The sequence below is a fragment of the Oncorhynchus masou genome, chromosome 24, assembly GCF_036934945.1.
Source record: "Oncorhynchus masou masou isolate Uvic2021 chromosome 24, UVic_Omas_1.1, whole genome shotgun sequence".
Lineage (NCBI taxonomy): Eukaryota > Metazoa > Chordata > Actinopteri > Salmoniformes > Salmonidae > Oncorhynchus > Oncorhynchus masou.
This window is the reverse complement of record NC_088235.1, coordinates 80,494,577-80,510,864: the sequence shown is the minus strand read 5'-3', so window position 1 is coordinate 80,510,864 and position 16,288 is coordinate 80,494,577. Positions and strand designations below refer to the sequence as shown.

At 45.7% G+C, this 16,288-nt stretch overlaps 1 protein-coding gene across 1 annotated transcript in view; it reads left to right on the top strand.

The window, feature by feature from the left end:
- si:dkey-110c1.10 (unconventional myosin-Vb) overlaps positions 1 to 16,288 on the top strand; it is a 47,061-nt gene that overhangs the window by 7,770 nt on the left and 23,003 nt on the right. The window contains exons 19-33 of the mRNA XM_064932958.1: positions 169 to 408; positions 3,500 to 3,724; positions 3,819 to 3,912; positions 3,998 to 4,146; positions 4,307 to 4,528; positions 4,650 to 4,750; positions 4,853 to 4,967; positions 5,082 to 5,190; positions 5,305 to 5,427; positions 5,499 to 5,650; positions 5,949 to 6,035; positions 8,019 to 8,142; positions 8,283 to 8,589; positions 9,255 to 9,429; positions 9,639 to 9,719. Coding sequence (XP_064789030.1) covers positions 169 to 408; positions 3,500 to 3,724; positions 3,819 to 3,912; positions 3,998 to 4,146; positions 4,307 to 4,528; positions 4,650 to 4,750; positions 4,853 to 4,967; positions 5,082 to 5,190; positions 5,305 to 5,427; positions 5,499 to 5,650; positions 5,949 to 6,035; positions 8,019 to 8,142; positions 8,283 to 8,589; positions 9,255 to 9,429; positions 9,639 to 9,719 — 2,304 coding nt within the window. The remainder of the gene's footprint in view (positions 1 to 168; positions 409 to 3,499; positions 3,725 to 3,818; positions 3,913 to 3,997; positions 4,147 to 4,306; positions 4,529 to 4,649; positions 4,751 to 4,852; positions 4,968 to 5,081; positions 5,191 to 5,304; positions 5,428 to 5,498; positions 5,651 to 5,948; positions 6,036 to 8,018; positions 8,143 to 8,282; positions 8,590 to 9,254; positions 9,430 to 9,638; positions 9,720 to 16,288) is intronic.

The following is a 16,288-nucleotide window of genomic DNA, read 5'->3' as shown; positions in this document are numbered from 1 at the left end:
TGACATCAATAAGGGAGCATACCTTTCACCTGGATTCACCTAGTCAGTCTATGTCATGGAAAGAGGAGGTGTTCCTAATGTTTTGTACACTCAGTGTCCTTAATCATAACTGTAATCATAACTGTGTGAAATAATATAATGCGTCCCTTCTATCCTCTCCCTCCCCAGGTGGTGGCAGAGCGGGCTGCGGTGTTGCTCCAGTCTGCAGTGCGTGGCTGGCTGGCCCGCCTTGCTTACAGGAGGGTGAGGGCCGCCATAGTGTTGATGCAGTGTTGTGTGAGGCGGCGGGCTGCCAGGAGGGAGCTGCTGAAGCTGAAGACAGAGGCTCGCTCGGTGGAGAAGTTCAGAGAACTCAACAAGGGCATGGAGGTCAAACTGATGCAGCTGCAGCTCAGGGCCGACCAGAAGGTGAGATGCTGGTGTCATGGAAGGTGATGAGAAAGGGATGGGTAGAGGTGTAGAAGGGTGGAGAAGGGTGGAGAAGCCTGAGAAGGGGATGGTGAGTGGGCTTAGAAGAAGATGGGTGGTTTTGGATGGGTAGAGGAGACCAGGTGTTTCTAGGGGGCTGATGAATTTTGATGAACTGTTTAGAGGTTTTGGTACATCCAGAGTGGAAAAAATAAATGTGCAAAATGAATAATACAGAAGTGAACCTTTGTGTGTGCTTATGTGGGTTTATGTGTGTGTTTATGTGTGTGTGTTTATGTGTGTATATGTGTGTGTTTGTGTGTGTGTGTGTATGTGTGTGTTCATGTGTGGGTTTATGTGAGTGTTTATGTGTGTATTTGTGTGTGTGTGTATGTATGTGTTTGTGTGTGTGTGTGTGTGTGTTTGTGTGGGTTTATGTGTGGGTTTATGTGTGTGTTTGTGTCTGTGTGTGTGTTTGTGTGGGTTTATGTGTGTGTTTATGTTTGTGTGTGTGTATGTGTGTGTGTCTTTGTGTGGGTTTATGTGTGGGTTTATGTGTGTGTGTTTATGTGTGTGTATGTGTGTGTTTATGTGTGTGTGTCTTTATGTGTGCGTGTATGTGTGTGTTTGTAAGTCGCTCTGGATAAGAGCGTCTGCTAAATGACTTAAATGTAAATGTAAATGTTTGTGTGTGGGTTTATGTGTGTGTTTGTTTATGTGTTTGTGTATGTGTATGTTTGTGTATGTGTATGTGTTTATGTGTGTATGTTTATGTGTGTGTGTGTGTGTGTGTGTGTATGTATGTGTGTGATTATGTGTGTGTGTATGTGTGGGATTATGTGTGTGTATGTGTGTGTTTAGGTGTGTGTTTGTGTTTATGTGTGTGTTTGTTTATATGTGTGTGTGTGTGTATGTGTGTGTGTATGTGTGTTTACGTATGTGTTTGTGTGTGCGTTAATGTGTGTGTATGTATGTGTGTGTGTTTGTGTGGGTTTATGTGCGGGTTTGTGTGTGTGTATGTGTGTGTGTTTATGTGTGTTTGTGTGTGTATATGTGTGTGTTTGTGTGTGTTTAGGTGTGTGTGTGTGTACAGTGGGGCAAAAAAGTATTTAGTCAGCCACCAATTGTGCAAGTTCACCCACTTAAAAAGATGAGAGAGGCCTGTAATTTTCATCATAGGTACACTTCAACTATGACATACAAAATGAGAAAAAAAATCCAGAAAATCACATTGTAGGATTTTTAATTAATTTATTTGCAAATTATGGTGGCAAATAAGTATTTGGTCAATAACAAAAGTTTATCTCAATACTTTGTTATGTACCCTTTATTGGCAATGACAGAGGTCAAACATTTTCTGTAAGTCTTCACAAGGTTTTCACACGCTGTTGCTGGTATTTTGGCCCATTCTTCCATGCAGATCTCCTCTAGAGCAGTGATGATTTGGGGCTGTTGCTGGGCAACACGGACTTTCAACTCCCTCCAAAGATCTTCTATGGGGTTGAGATCTGGAGACTGTCTAGGCCACTCCAGGACCTTGAAATGCTTCTTAAGAAGCCACTCCTTCGTTGCCCGGGCGGTGTGTTTGGGATCATTGTCATGCTGAAAGACCCAGCCATGTTTTATCTTCAATGCCCTTGCTGATTGAAGGAGGTTTTCACTCAAAATCTCACGATACATGGCCCCATTCATTCTTTCCTTTACATGGATCAGTCGTCCTGGTCCCTTTGCAGAAAAACAGCCCCAAAGCATGATGTTTCCACCCCCATGCTTCACAGTAGGTATGGTGTTCTTTGGATGCAACTCAGAATTCTTTGTCCTCCAAACACGACGAGTTGAGTTTTTACCAAAAAGTTATATTTTGGTTTCATCTGACCATATGACATTCTCCCAATCTTCTTCTGGATCATCCAAATGCTCTCTAGCAAACTTCAGACGGGCCTGGACATGTACTGGCTTAAGCAGGGGGACACGTCTGGCACTGCAGGATTTGAGTCCCTGGCGGCGTAGTGTGTTACTGATGGTAGGCTTTGTTTCTTTGGTCCCAGCTCTCTGCAGGTCATTCACGAGGTCACCCCGTGTGGTTCTGGGATTTTTGCTCACCGTTCTTGTGATCATTTTGACCCCATGGGGTGAGATTTTGCGTGGAGCCCCAGATCGAGGGAGATTATCAGTGGTCTTGTATGTCTTCCATTTCCTAATAATTGCTCCCACAGTTGATTTCTTCAAACCAAGCTGCTTACCTATTGCAGATTCAGTCTTCACAGCCTGGTGCAGGTCTACAATTTTGTTTCTGGTGTCCTTTGACAGCTCTTTGGTCTTGGCCATAGTGGAGTTTGGAGTATGACTGTTTGAGGTTGTGGACAGGTGTCTTTTATACTGATAACAAGTTCAAACAGGTGCCATTAATACAGGTAACGAGTGGAGGACAGAGGAGCCTCTTAAAGAAGAAATTACAGGTCTGTGAGAGCCAGAAATCTTGCTTGTTTGTAGGTGACCAAATACTTATTTTCCACCATTATTTGCAAATAAATTCATTAAAAATCCTACAATGTGATTTTCTGGATTTTTTTTCTCATTTTGTCTGTTATAGTTGCAGTGTACCTATGATGAAAATTACAGGCCTCTCTCATCTTTTTAAGTGGGGAACTTGCACAATTGGTGGCTGACTAAATACTTTTTTGCCCCACTGTATGTGTGTATGTATGTGTGTGTGTATGTGTGGGTTTATGTATGTGTTTATGTGCATGTGTTTATGTGTGTTTGTGTGTGTTTATGTGTGTGTATTTGTGTGTTTATGTGTGTGTTTGTGTGTGTATGTGTGTGTGTTTGTGTGTGTTTATGTGTGTGTGTTTACGTGTGTGTATGTGTGTGTGTTTATGTATGTGTGTGTTTATGTGTGTGTGTGTGTGTGTGTTTATGTGTGTGTTTACGTGTGTGTATGTATGTGTTTGTATGCATGTGTGTGTATGTGTGTTTATGTATGTGTGTGTTTATGTATGTGTGTGTTTATGTGTGTGTGTGTTTATGTGTGTGTGTGTGTGTTTATGTATGTGTGTGCTTATGTGTGTGTTTATGTGTGTGTGTCCAGGCCAGGGAGAGCGGTGCTCTGAGAGAGACCCTCCAGGCGGAGCGTAAGGCCCACAACATTGAGCTGGACACCCTGCGGGGGGCGCTAGTTAAGCTGGAGTACCAGTTAGAGACCCAGCTCCAGACTCAGCAGTCTCAGCCCAGCACCGCCATCACAGAGGAGGAGACGGAGGAGAGGAGGAGGGCAGAGAAGAAAGCAGCCCAGGAGATCCTACGACTCACACAGGTAGGTCTTGTTGGTCCTAATGGAGCCGAAACAGCTCTTGTGTTTTTCTGCAGAATAGTGGTATTTAAGATCTCTCCTCTTTCTCTGTTTACAGGAGGTGCAGGCCCTGCAGGTTGAGAGGGACTGTTTGGGGAAAGAGAAGGAGGATCTGACCACCCGATTACTGGAGCAGGAGACAGCTCAGGAGGGTAGGTCTATTCATAACAGGTATCTGTTTTCAGTGCGTCTCTCTCAATTTACTTTGAATCCTATGTTTTATGTCTGTGCATCCAGAGAGTGTAGTACAGGCTGTGGCCCAGGAAGGTAAAGCTCTGACAGCAGAGCTGGATGAGGAGAGGAGGAAGTACCAGGGTCTGCTCAGAGAGTTCACCAGGCTGGAGCAGAGATACGAAAACCTACGGGAAATGAGCATGCTCACTGAGGTACTCACACATTATATTCAACTCCATATTCCACTAGCCTGGGTGCCGGGCTTTCTGTTTTTCCTATGCGACGTATCAATGTAGCATTGTTGAGAGATACCCAGGTTATAATATTCAACCTTGCTGAAAAATATGATATTTCTCTGTGTTTCCGATGCAGCACTCTAAGGGCTACAGACGGACAGATTCAAACCAAAGCCTGATCATGGAGCCCCCATCGCCTTCCCCGATGTCGCCGCCCTTTTCTGGGCCCCCTACCTTCCCAGCCACACCTTCCTTCTTCGGCCTCCCTCCCTTTCCCTCTCCGGAGGAGGTGAGGAGGGTTAGTGTGACGTCCCCCACCGCAGAGAGGAGGGCCTGGCTTAGCTCTGACACACTCATGGTGAGATTCCCTCTGGATGGCTCCTTAACGGGGAATCAGTAGGAGATGTGTGGCTCAGTTCTACTTGTCAATCAATCAATATGGCTCCTGTGGCTGAGACTGTGCTCTGTTCTTTACCCAGGACACTTTGATGGAGAATATGGGTGTGGCTAAAGACTCAGCCGGGAAGATGACCGGAGAAGACCTGTGGCACGCCTATGATGCTGTACGAGTGGCCAACAAGTCAGTGCCTATTCCCTGATCAATACGTTCACAGCAATATCGTTATATTTTATCATTTAAAGAATACAGATATATTCTACCCTGTCTGTGTGTGACTGTCAGGTTCCTGGAGAACCAGCTGCGTAGCCAGCGCTCTCAGGAGGAGGCAGAGCTGGAGGCTCTGCGGCTGCAGGCTAAACGGACGTGCTCTGATCCCTCCCCCTCTGCAGACCAGCAGGTAGGGTCTCGTATGAGCGGTCTCGTCAGGTGGACTACAGTGCAGATTCTGTTACTTTGAGCATCACCGCTGTAAATGTGTCATAATGGCCCTGCATGTGTGCTCAATGTTCAGTACCTGGTGGAACTGGTGGAAGCCAGGGAGCAGGAGGTCTGCAGACTGAGGAGAGAACTGAAGGAGCTGAGACACACAGTCACACTCAGAAGACTACTGGCACAGACAGGTCTGGACAACACATAACTACATACTTTAAAAATGTCTTGACCGAAATGTCTACAAAATAAATGTGTGGAGGGACACATCGATATCGATCATACTTGTTTGCTCGTCCCCCTAGGCCCAGTGCTGGCCCAGTCCACAGAGCATTCCTCTGCCCCCCATGCCAAAGCTGGGACTGTCACAGGGCTGCTGGAGTGTAGGAAGAGGGATGAGGCCAAGCTCATGAAGACCCTCATCACAGGTAGGACCCCTAACCCTAGCTCCATCTGTATAATTAGTGAATGTGCCCTCAAACCTCTGTGTTTGTTCCAGACGTGAGGGTGGACAGTGCCCTCTCCCTGCCCCCTGGCCTGGCTGCTAGTGTGCTGTTCCTGTGTGTACGCCAGGCAGACTGTAGCGGAGACGAAATCCGCGCCCGTTCTCTCTGCACTGCTGCTGTCACTGCAATGAAGGGGGCTCTGAAAGTGCGCACACACGGACGCACACACACACACGCACACACACGCACACACACACGCACACACGCACACACGCACACTCACATGCACAGGCACACGCACGCACACACGCACACACACACACACACACACACACACACACACACACACACACACACACACACACACACACACACACACACACACACACACACACACACACACACACACACACACACACACACTTCTCTGCTTTTCAATCATGGCTCTCTTACAGGTCTGTTTCTTATACATTTGTTGTGTCTTTGTTTTCCCCTCCTATCAGAAACACTGTAATGATGTGGACATGACAGCACTGTGGCTGAAAAATGCCTGCCTTCTCAGTGACCTACTGACCCAGCACTCCAAACAGGTAAAATGTTACCAATGTCATGTTATTATCACTAAATAATGTCATATGTTATTATCACTAAATATCATATGTTATTATCACTAAATATCATATGTTATTATCACTAAATAATGTTTTATTTTATTTTTATTTATTTCACCTTTATTTAACCAGGTAGGCTAGTTGAGTACAAGTTCTCATTTACAACTGCGACCTGGCCAAGATAAAGCATAGCAGTGTGAACAGACAACAACACAGAGTTACACATGGAGTAAACAATAAACAAGTCAATAACACAGTAGAAAAAAAAAAAAATAGAGTCTATATACATTGTGTGCAAAAGGCATGAGGAGGTAGGCGAATAATTACAATTTTGCAGATTAACACTGGAGTGATAAATGATCAGATGGTCATGTGCAGGTAGAGATACTGGTGTGCAAAAGAGCAGAAAAGTAAATAAATAAAAACAGTATGGAGATGAGGTAGGTAAATTGGGTTGGCTATATACCGATGGACTATGTACAGCTGCAGCGATCGGTTAGCTGCTCAGATAGCAGATGTTTAAAGTTGGTGAGGGAGATGAAAGTCTCCAACTTCAGTGATTTTTGCAATTCGTTCCAGTCACAGGCAGCAGCGAACTGGAAGGAAAGGTGGCCAAGTGAGGTGTTGGCTTTAGGGATGATCAGTGAGATACACCTGCTGGAGCGCGTGCTACGGGTGGGTGTTGCCTTCGTGACCAGTGAATTGAGATAAGGCGGAGCTTTACCTAGCATGGACTTGTAGATGACCTGGAGCCAGTGGGTCTGGCGACGAATATGTAGCGAGGGCCAGCCGACTAGAGCATACAGGTCGCAGTGGTGGGTGGTATAAGGTGCTTTAGTAACAAAACGGATGGCACTGTGATAAACTGCATCCGGTTTGCTGAGTAGAATATTGGAAGCTATTTTGTATATGTCATCGCCGAAGTCGAGAATCGGTAGGATAGTTTTTACTTGGGTAAGTTTGGCGGCCTGAGTGAAGGAGGCTTTGTTGCGGAATAGAAAGCCGACTCTAGATTTTATTTTATATTTGAGATGTTCGATATGAGTCTGGAAGGAGAGTTTACAGTCTAGCCAGACATCTAGGTACTTATAGATGTCCACATATCGGTCGGAACCATCCAGGGTGGTGATGCTACTCAGTAATATGTTATTAATGTAATATGTTATTATCACTAAATAATGTCAGGAGTTATTATCACTAAATAATGTCATATGTTATTATCACTAAATAATGTCAGGAGTTATTATCACTAAATAGTGTCAGGAGTTATTATCACTAAATAATGTCAGGAGTTATTATCACTAAATAGTGTCAGGAGTTATTATCACTAAATAATGTCAGGAGTTATTATCACTAAATAATGTCATATGTTATTATCACTAAATAATGTCAGGAGTTATTATCACTAAATAGTGTCAGGAGTTATTATCACTAAATAATGTCAGGAGTTATTATCACTAAATAGTGTCAGGAGTTATTATCACTAAATAATGTCAGGAGTTATTATCACTAAATAATGTCAGGAGTTATTATCACTAAATAATGTCAGGAGTTATTATCACTAAATAACGTCAGGAGTTATTATCACTAAATAATGTCAGGAGTTATTATCACTGAATAATGTCAGGAGTTATTATCACTAAATAATGTCAGGAGTTATTATCACTAAATAATGTCAGGAGTTATTATCACTAAATAGTGTCAGGAGTTATTATCACTAAATAATATCAGGAGTTATTATCACTAAATAATATCAGGAGTTATTATCACAAAATAATGTCATATGTTATTATCACTAAATAATGTCATATGTTATTATCACTAAATAATTATTATGTTATTCATGGCCATTTAAGCTGACCGGGGAAATACACCCCTAGTTATTGAGTTCATGGCAACAACAGCCATTACATACATACTTCAACATGTGATTGACAGACAGTATTTGTGCTTGGTCTCTAGGATGAGGATTTGGTTCCGTTGACCTCTGACCTGAGTGAGTTAAACCGTGCTCTGAGTGCCCTCTGTATCCAGGCCTATCAGCAGCTCCTGTCCATCTCAGAAACCCGCTTGCAGCCCATCATTGGTAGGACTGACCAACTCCAGAACAATATCAAAACCAACCCAACCAGTCGACTAAATGTTTTATCATAGTTTGCTTTCATTCCACTACGTAACCCTTCAACAGTAGCTCCTGTTCCCCTGACCCACTCAATCCCTCCACAGTTCCTGCCATGCTGGAGAGTGAGATGATCCCAGGACTGTCTGGGTCGGGGGTGAAGCTGGGGAACTTTAGGAAGCGTGCGGGGTCTGATCCCAGGGCCGTAGAGAGGAATACAGGGGAGACCCCTAGTATGGCTGCGGTGCTGAGGGAGCTGAGTGCCCTCCACACGGCCCTGTCCCGCCAGGCCCTACCCCCCACCCTGATGGAGCAGGCCTTCCGTCAGCTCACCCACCTCCTTTCTGCCTCTGCCCTCAACAGCCTGCTGCTACGCAAGGACATGTGTAGCTGGAGCCGCGGCTTGCAGATACGGTCAGAGGACAGAAACACATACACACATACACACACAGGGCCTGAGCAGGAACAAGTTTCAGTAAAAGATATGCAGCCAGATGTCTAATATAAAGCTAGGGCTCTATTCAATCTGTACACCCCTCACAGTGACCTAGAGGAGAGGGTGACACTCAATTTTATCCGCACAGTACAGGTACAGTACCGTAATACACACAACAGTAATGGGGCGGCAGGGTAGCCTAGTGGTTAGAGCGTTGGACTAGTAACCGGAAGGTTCCGAATTCAAACCCCCGAGCTGACAAGGTACAAATCTGTCATTCTGCCCCTGAACAGGCAGTTAACCCACTGTTCCCAGGCCGTCATTGAAAATAAGAATGTGTTCTTAACTGACTTGCCTGGTTAAATAAAGGTAAAAAAATAAATAAAAACAATTGTGGAAGTTCGGCGCTAAAGCCCAATTGAAATTTAAAGGCAATGTTCTCGCCCCGCGTTGGCTTAGACTGCATTCACAGTAAACGCTGTGTATGTCACACCAAACGGAAATGACCTTTATATTTCTAGCGTGTAATCTGTAACGCTTCAGCACTGAATAGAGCCACTAGAGTTGGTTTCCAAAGGGGACAGTTTGCATGTAGAGTACCAGGTGACTGTTGGACCTGACTCCATTCTTTTTGTTCTGCCAGGTATAATGTGAGTCTGCTGGAGGAATGGCTGCGGAGCCGTGGGCTGCAGGCAGGGGGAGCTGTGGCCCTGTTGGAGCCTCTCATCCAGGCCGCTCAGCTCCTGCAAGTGGGCAAGAAGACAGAAGCTGACGCACAGGCCCTCGTTCACACCTGCACTGCCCTGTCTACCCAGCAGGTGGCGCCCTTATCACTATTACTACACTAGTGGTTTTTAAGCTGGTATTGGCAGGGTGAAATGTTCAAAGTGTTGTAGATATTATTTAAATAGAATAAAACCAATATGATTCTGTGAACATTATTGCCTTCACTAGAAACCCATGTTATTGTTATACAGTATATGTCTATGTACACATCCTTGCAGGGCTAACTGTGTCTCTGTTCCAGATTGTGAAGATTCTGACCCTGTACACCCCTCACAGTGACCTAGAGGAGAGGGTGACACTCAATTTTATCCGCACAGTGCAGGTACAGTACCGTAATACACACAACAGTAATGTAAACTTCTCATAACATGGCATATTGAATTTTCAACTGAATGAATGACATTTTATTTTTGTGTCAAATCACCAGTTGGCAACCCATCCCTTATGGGATTAATTGACACATAAACATTACAATAATTTACTGTGAAAATTCAGTGATAATTATTGTGTGGCAGTTGTGACTGTTGTGCCAGTCCTCTTTACACCCTCACGGGCTGTCTGAAGTCTATATACTGACTGTCTTCACTAGGGTTGTGGTGTGGTCTGGTTACCAGTAGTGTGGTCTGGTTATCAGTAGTGTGGTCTGGTTACCAGTAGTGTGGTCTGGTTACCAGTAGTGCAGTTGTGTTACCAGTATTGTGGTTGTGTTACCAGTAGTGTGGGCTGGTTACCAGTAGTGCAGTTGTGTTACCAGTAGTGTGGTCTGGTTACCAGTATTGCGGTTGCATTACCAGTAGTGTGGTCTGGTTACCAGTAGTGCAGTTGTGTTACCAGTAGTGTGGTTGTGTTACCAGTAGTGTGGTTGTGTTACCAGTAGTGTGGCCTGGTTACCAGGAGTGCAGTTGTGTTACCAGTAGTGTGGTTGTGTTACCAGTAGTGTGGGCTGGTTACCAGTAGTGCAGTTGTGTTACCAGTAGTGTGGTCTGGTTACCAGTAGTGTGGTCTGGTTACCAGTAGTGCGGTTGTGTTACCAGTAGTGTGGTCTGGTTACCAGTAGTGTGGTCTGGTTACCAGTAGTGCAGTTGGGTTACCAGTAGTGTGGTCTGGTTACCAGTAGTGTGTTCTGGTTACCAGTAGTGCGGTTGTGCTACTAGTAGTGTGGTCTGGTTACCAGTAGTGCGGTTGTGTTACCAGTAGTGTGGTCTGGTTACCAGTAGTGCAGTTTTGTTACTAGTAGTGTGGTCTGGTTACCAGTAGTGTGGTTGTGTTACCAGTAGTGTGGTCTGGTTACCAGTAGTGTGATTGTGTTACCAGTAGTGTGGTCTGGTTACCAGTAGTGCAGTTTTGTTACCAGTAGTGTGGTTGTGTTACCAGTAGTGTGGGCTGGTTACCAGTAGTGCAGTTGTGTTACCAGTAGTGTGGTTGTGTTACCAGTAGTGTGGTCTGGTTACCAGTAGTGCAGTTGTGTTACCAGTAGTGTGGTCTGGTTACCAGTATTGCGGTTGCATTACCAGTAGTGTGGTCTGGTTACCAGTAGTGTGGTTGTGTTACCAGTAGTGTGGTGTGGTTACCAGTAGTGTGGTCTGGTTACCAATAGTGTGGTCTGGTTACCAGTAGTTTGGTCTGGTTACCAGTAGGGTGGCCTGGTTACCAGTAGTGTGGTTGTGTTACCAGTAGTGTGGTCTTGTTACAAGTAGTGCGGTTGTGTTACCAGTAGTGTGGTTTGGTTACCAGTAGTGTGGTCTGGTTACCAGTAGTGCTGTTATGTTACCAGTAGTGTGGTTGTGTTACCAGCAGTGTGGTCTGGTTACCAGCAGTGTGGGCTGGTTACCAGTAGTGTTGTCTGGTTACCAGTATTGCAACTGTGTTACCAGTAGTGTGGTCTGGTTACCAGTAGTGTGGTTGTGTTACCAGTAGTGTGGGCTGGTTACTAGTAGTGCAGTTGTGTTACCAGTAGTGCGGTTGTGTTACCAGTAGTGTGGTCTGGTTACCAGTATTGTGGTTGCATTACCAGTAGTGTGGTCTGGTTACCAGTAGTGTGGTTGTGTTACCAGTAGTGTGGTCTGGTTACCAGTAGTGCAGTTGTGTTACCAGTAGTGTGGTTTGGTTACCAGTAGTGTGGTCTGGTTACCAGTAGTGCTGTTCTGTTACCAGTAGTGTGGTTGTGTTACCAGTAGTGTGGTCTGGTTTCCAGTAGTGTGGTTGTGTTACCAGTAGTGTGGTCTGGTTACCAGTAGTGTGGTTGTGTTACCAGTAGTGTGGTCTGGTTACCAGTAGTGTGGTTGTGTTACCAGCAGTGTGGTTGTGTTACCAGTAGTGTGGTCTGGTTACCAGTAGTGTGGCCTGGTTACCAGTAGTGTGGTCTTGTTACTAGTAGTGTGGTCTGGTTACCAGTAGTGTGGTCTGGTTACCAGTAGTGCGGTTGTGTTATCAGTAGTGTGGTCTGGTTACCAGTAGTGTGGTTGTGTTACCAGTAGTGTGGTTTGGTTACCAGTAGTGTGGTCTGGTTACCGGTAGTTTGGTTGTGTTACCAGTAGTGTGGTCTGGTTACCAGTAGTGCGGTCGTGTTACCAGTAGTGTGGTTGTGTTACCAGTAGTGTGGTCTGGTTACCAGTAGTGCAGTTGTGTTACCAGTATTGTGGTTGTGTTACCAGTAGTGTGGGCTGGTTACCAGTAGTGCAGTTGTGTTACCAGTAGTGTGGTCTGGTTACCAGTATTGCGGTTGCATTACCAGTTGTGTGGTCTGGTTACCAGTAGTGCAGTTGTGTTACCAGTAGTGTGGTTGTGTTACCAGTAGTGTGGGCTGGTTACCAGTAGTGAGGTTGTGTTACCAGTAGTGTGGTTGTGTTACCAGTAGTGTGGCCTGGTTACCAGGAGTGCATTTGTGTTACCAGTAGTGTGGTTGTGTTACCAGTAGTGTGGGCTGGTTACCAGTAGTGCAGTTGTGTTACCAGTAGTGTGGTCTGGTTACCAGTATTGCGGTTGCATTACCAGTAGTGTGGGCTGGTTAGCAGTAGTGCAGTTGTGTTACCAGTATTGTGGTTGTGTTACCAGTAGTGTGGTCTGGTTACCAGGAGTGCAGTTGTGTTACCAGTAGTGTGGTCTGGTTACCAGTAGTGTGGTTGTGTTACCAGTAGTTTGGTCTGGTTACCAGTAGGGTGGCCTGGTTATCAGTAGTGTGGTTGTGTTACCAGTAGTGTGGCCTGGTTATCAGTAGTGTGGTTGTGTTACCAGTAGTGTGGTCTGGTTACCAGTAGTGTGGTCTTGTTACCAGTAGTGCGGTTGTGTTACCAGTAGTGTGGTTTGGTTACCAGTAGTGTGGTCTGGTTACCAGTAGTGCTGTTCTGTTACCAGTAGTGTGGTTGTGTTACCAGTAGTGTGGTCTGGTTACCAGTAGTGTGGTCTGGTTACCAGTATTGCGGTTGTTTTGCCAGTATTGCGGGTGTGTTACCAGTGGTGTGTTCTGGTTACCAGTAGTGTGGTCTGGTTACCAGTAGTGTGGTTGTGTTACTAGTAGTGTGGTCTGGTTACCAGTAGTGTGGTTGTGTTACCAGTAGTGTGGTCTGGTTACCAGTAGTGTGGTTGTGTTACCAGTAGTGTGGTCTGGTTACCAGTAGTGCAGTTGTGTTACCAGCAGTGTGGTTGTGTTACCAGTAGTGTGGTCTGGTAACCAGTAGTGTGGTCTGGTTACCAGTAGTGTGGTCTGGTTACCAGTAGTGCGGTTGTGTTACCAGTAGTGTGGTTTGGTTACCAGTAGTGTGGTTGTGTTACCAGCAGTGTGGTCTGGTTACCAGCAGTGTGGGCTGGTTACCAGTAGTGCTGTTCTGTTACCAGTAGTGTGGTTGTGTTACCAGCAGTGTGGTCTGGTTACCAGCAGTGTGGGCTGGTTACCAGTATTGTCGTCTGGTTACCAGTATTGCAACTGTGTTACCAGTAGTGTGGTCTGGTTACCAGTAGTGTGGTTGTGTTACCAGTAGTGTGGGCTGGTTACTAGTAGTGCAGTTGTGTTACCAGTAGTGCGGTTGTGTTACCAGTAGTTTGGTCTGGTTACCAGTAGTGTGGTTGTGTTACCAGTAGTGTGGTCTGGTTACCAGTAGTGCGGTTGTGTTACCAGTAGTGTGGTCTGGTTACCAGTAGTGTGGTTGTGTTACCAGTAGTATGGTCTGGTTACCAGTAGTGTGTTTGTGTTACCAGTAGTGTGGTTGTGTTACCAGTAGTGTGGTTGTGTTACCAGTAGTGTGGTTGTGTTACCAGTCGTGTGGTCTGGTTACCAGTAGTGTGGTCTGGTTACCAGTAGTGTGGTTGTGTTACCAGTAGTGTGGTCTGGTTACCAGTAGTGTGGTTGTATTACCAGTAGTGTGGTTGTGTTACCAGTAGTGTGGTTGTGTTACCAGTAGTGTGGTTGTGTTCCCAGTCGTGTGGTCTGGTTACCAGTAGTGTGGTCTGGTTACCAGTAGTGCGGTTGTGTTACCAGTAGTGTGGTCTGGTTACCAGTAGTGTGGTTGTGTTACCAGTCGCGGTGGTCTGGTTACCAGTAGTGTGGTTGTATTACCAGTAGTGTGGTCTGGTTACCAGTAGTGTGGTTGTGTTACCAGTAGTGTGGTCTGGTTACCAGTAGTGTGGTTGTGTTACCAGTAGTGTGGTCTGGTTACCAGTAGTGTGGTTGTATTACCAGTAGTGTGGTCTGGTTACCAGTAGTGTGGTTGTGTTACCAGTAGTGTGGTCTGGTTACCAGTAGTGTGGTTGTATTACCAGTAGTGTGGTCTGGTTACCAGTAGTGTGGTTGTGTTACCAGTAGTGTGGGCTGGTTACCAGTAGTGTGGTTGTGTTACCAGTAGTGTGGTCTGGTTACCAGTAGTGTGGTTGTGTTACCAGTAGTGTGGTCTGGTTACCAGTAGTGTGGTTGTGTTACCAGTAGTGTGGTTGTGTTACCAGTCGTGTGGTCTGGTTACCAGTAGTGTGGTCTGGTTACCAGTAGTGCGGTTGTGTTACCAGTAGTGTGGTCTGGTTACCAGTAGTGTGGTTGTGTTACCAGTAGTGTGGTCTGGTTACCAGTAGTGTGGTTGTATTACCAGTAGTGTGGTCTGGTTACCAGTAGTGTGGTTGTGTTACCAGTAGTGTGGTCTGGTTACCAGTAGTGTGGTTGTGTTACCAGTAGTGTGGTTGTATTACCAGTAGTGTGGACTGGTTACCAGTAGTGTGGTTGTGTTACCAGTAGTGTGGTCTGGTTACCAGTAGTGTGGTTGTATTACCAGTAGTGTCGTCTTGTTACCGGTAGTGTGGTTGTGTTAGCAGTAGTGTGGTCTGGTTACCAATAGTGTGGTTGTGTTACCAGTAGTGTGGTTGTGTTACCAGTAGTGTGGTTGTGTTACCAGTAGTGTGGTTGTGTTACCAGTAGTGTGGTCTGGTTACCAGTAGTGTGGTTGTGTTACCAGTAGTGTGGTTGTATTACCAGTAGTGTGGTCTGGTTACCAGTAGTGTGGTTGTGTTACCAGTAGTGTGGTCTGGTTACCAGTAGTGTGGTTGTGTTACCAGTAGTGTGGTTGTATTACCAGTAGTGTGGTCTGGTTACCAGTAGTGTGGTTGTATTACCAGTAGTGTGGTCTGGTTACCAGTAGTGCAGGTGTGTTACCAGTGGTGTGTTCTGGTTACCAGTAGTGTGGTCTTGTTACCAGTAGTGTGGTTGTGTTACCAGTATTGTGGTCTTGTTACCAGTAGTGTGTTCTGGTTACCAGTAGTGTGGTTTTGTTACCAGTAGTGTGGTTGTGTTACCAGTAGTGTGGTCTGGTTACCAGTAGTGTGGTCTGGCTACCAGTAGTGCGGTTGTGTTACCAGTAGTGTGGTTGTGTTACCAGTAGTGTGGTCTGGTTACCAGTAGTGTGGTTGTGTTACCAGTAGTGTGGTCTGGTTACCAGTAGTGTGGTTGTGTTACCAGTAGTGTGGTCTGGTTACCAGTAGTGTGGTTGTGTTACCAGTAGTGTGGTCTGGTTACCAGTAGTGTGGTTGTGTTACCAGTAGTGTGGTTGTGTTACCAGTCGTTTGGTCTGGTTACCAGTAGTGTGGTCTGGTTACCAGTAGTGCGGTTGTGTTACCAGTAGTGTGGTTGTGTTACCAGTCGTGTGGTCTGGTTACCAGTAGTGTGGTCTGGTTACCAGTAGTGTGGTTGTGTTACCAGTAGTGTGGTCTGGTTACCAGTAGTGTGTTTGTGTTTCCAGTAGTGTGGTTGTGTTACCAGTAGTGTGGTTGTGTTACCAGTAGTGTGGTTGTGTTCCCAGTCGTGTGGTCTGGTTACCAGTAGTGTGGTCTGGTTACCAGTAGTGCGGTTGTGTTACCAGTAGTGTGGTCTGGTTACCAGTAGTGTGGTTGTGTTACCAGTCGTGTGGTCTGGTTACCAGTAGTGTGGTTGTATTACCAGTAGTGTGGTTGTGTTACCAGTAGTGTGGTTGTGTTACCAGTAGTGCGGTTGTGTTACCAGTAGTGTGGTCTGGTTACCAGTAGTGTGGTTGTGTTACCAGTAGTGTGGTTGTGTTACCAGTAGTGTGGTTGTGTTCCCAGTCGTGTGGTCTGGTTACGAGTAGTGTGGTCTGGTTACCAGTAGTGCGGTTGTGTTACCAGTAGTGTGGTCTGGTTACCAGTAGTGTGGTTGTGTTACCAGTCGTGTGGTCTGGTTACCAGTAGTGTGGTCTGGTTACCAGTATTGCGGTTGTGTTACCAGTAGTGTGGTCTGGTTACAAGTAGTGTGGTTGTATTACCAGTAGTGTGGTCTGGTTACCAGTAGTGTGGTTGTATTACCAGTAGTGTGGTCTGGTTACCAGTAGTGTGGTCTGGTTACCAGTAGTGTGGTTGTGTTACCAGTAGTGTGGTTGTATTACCAGTAGTGTGGACTGGTTA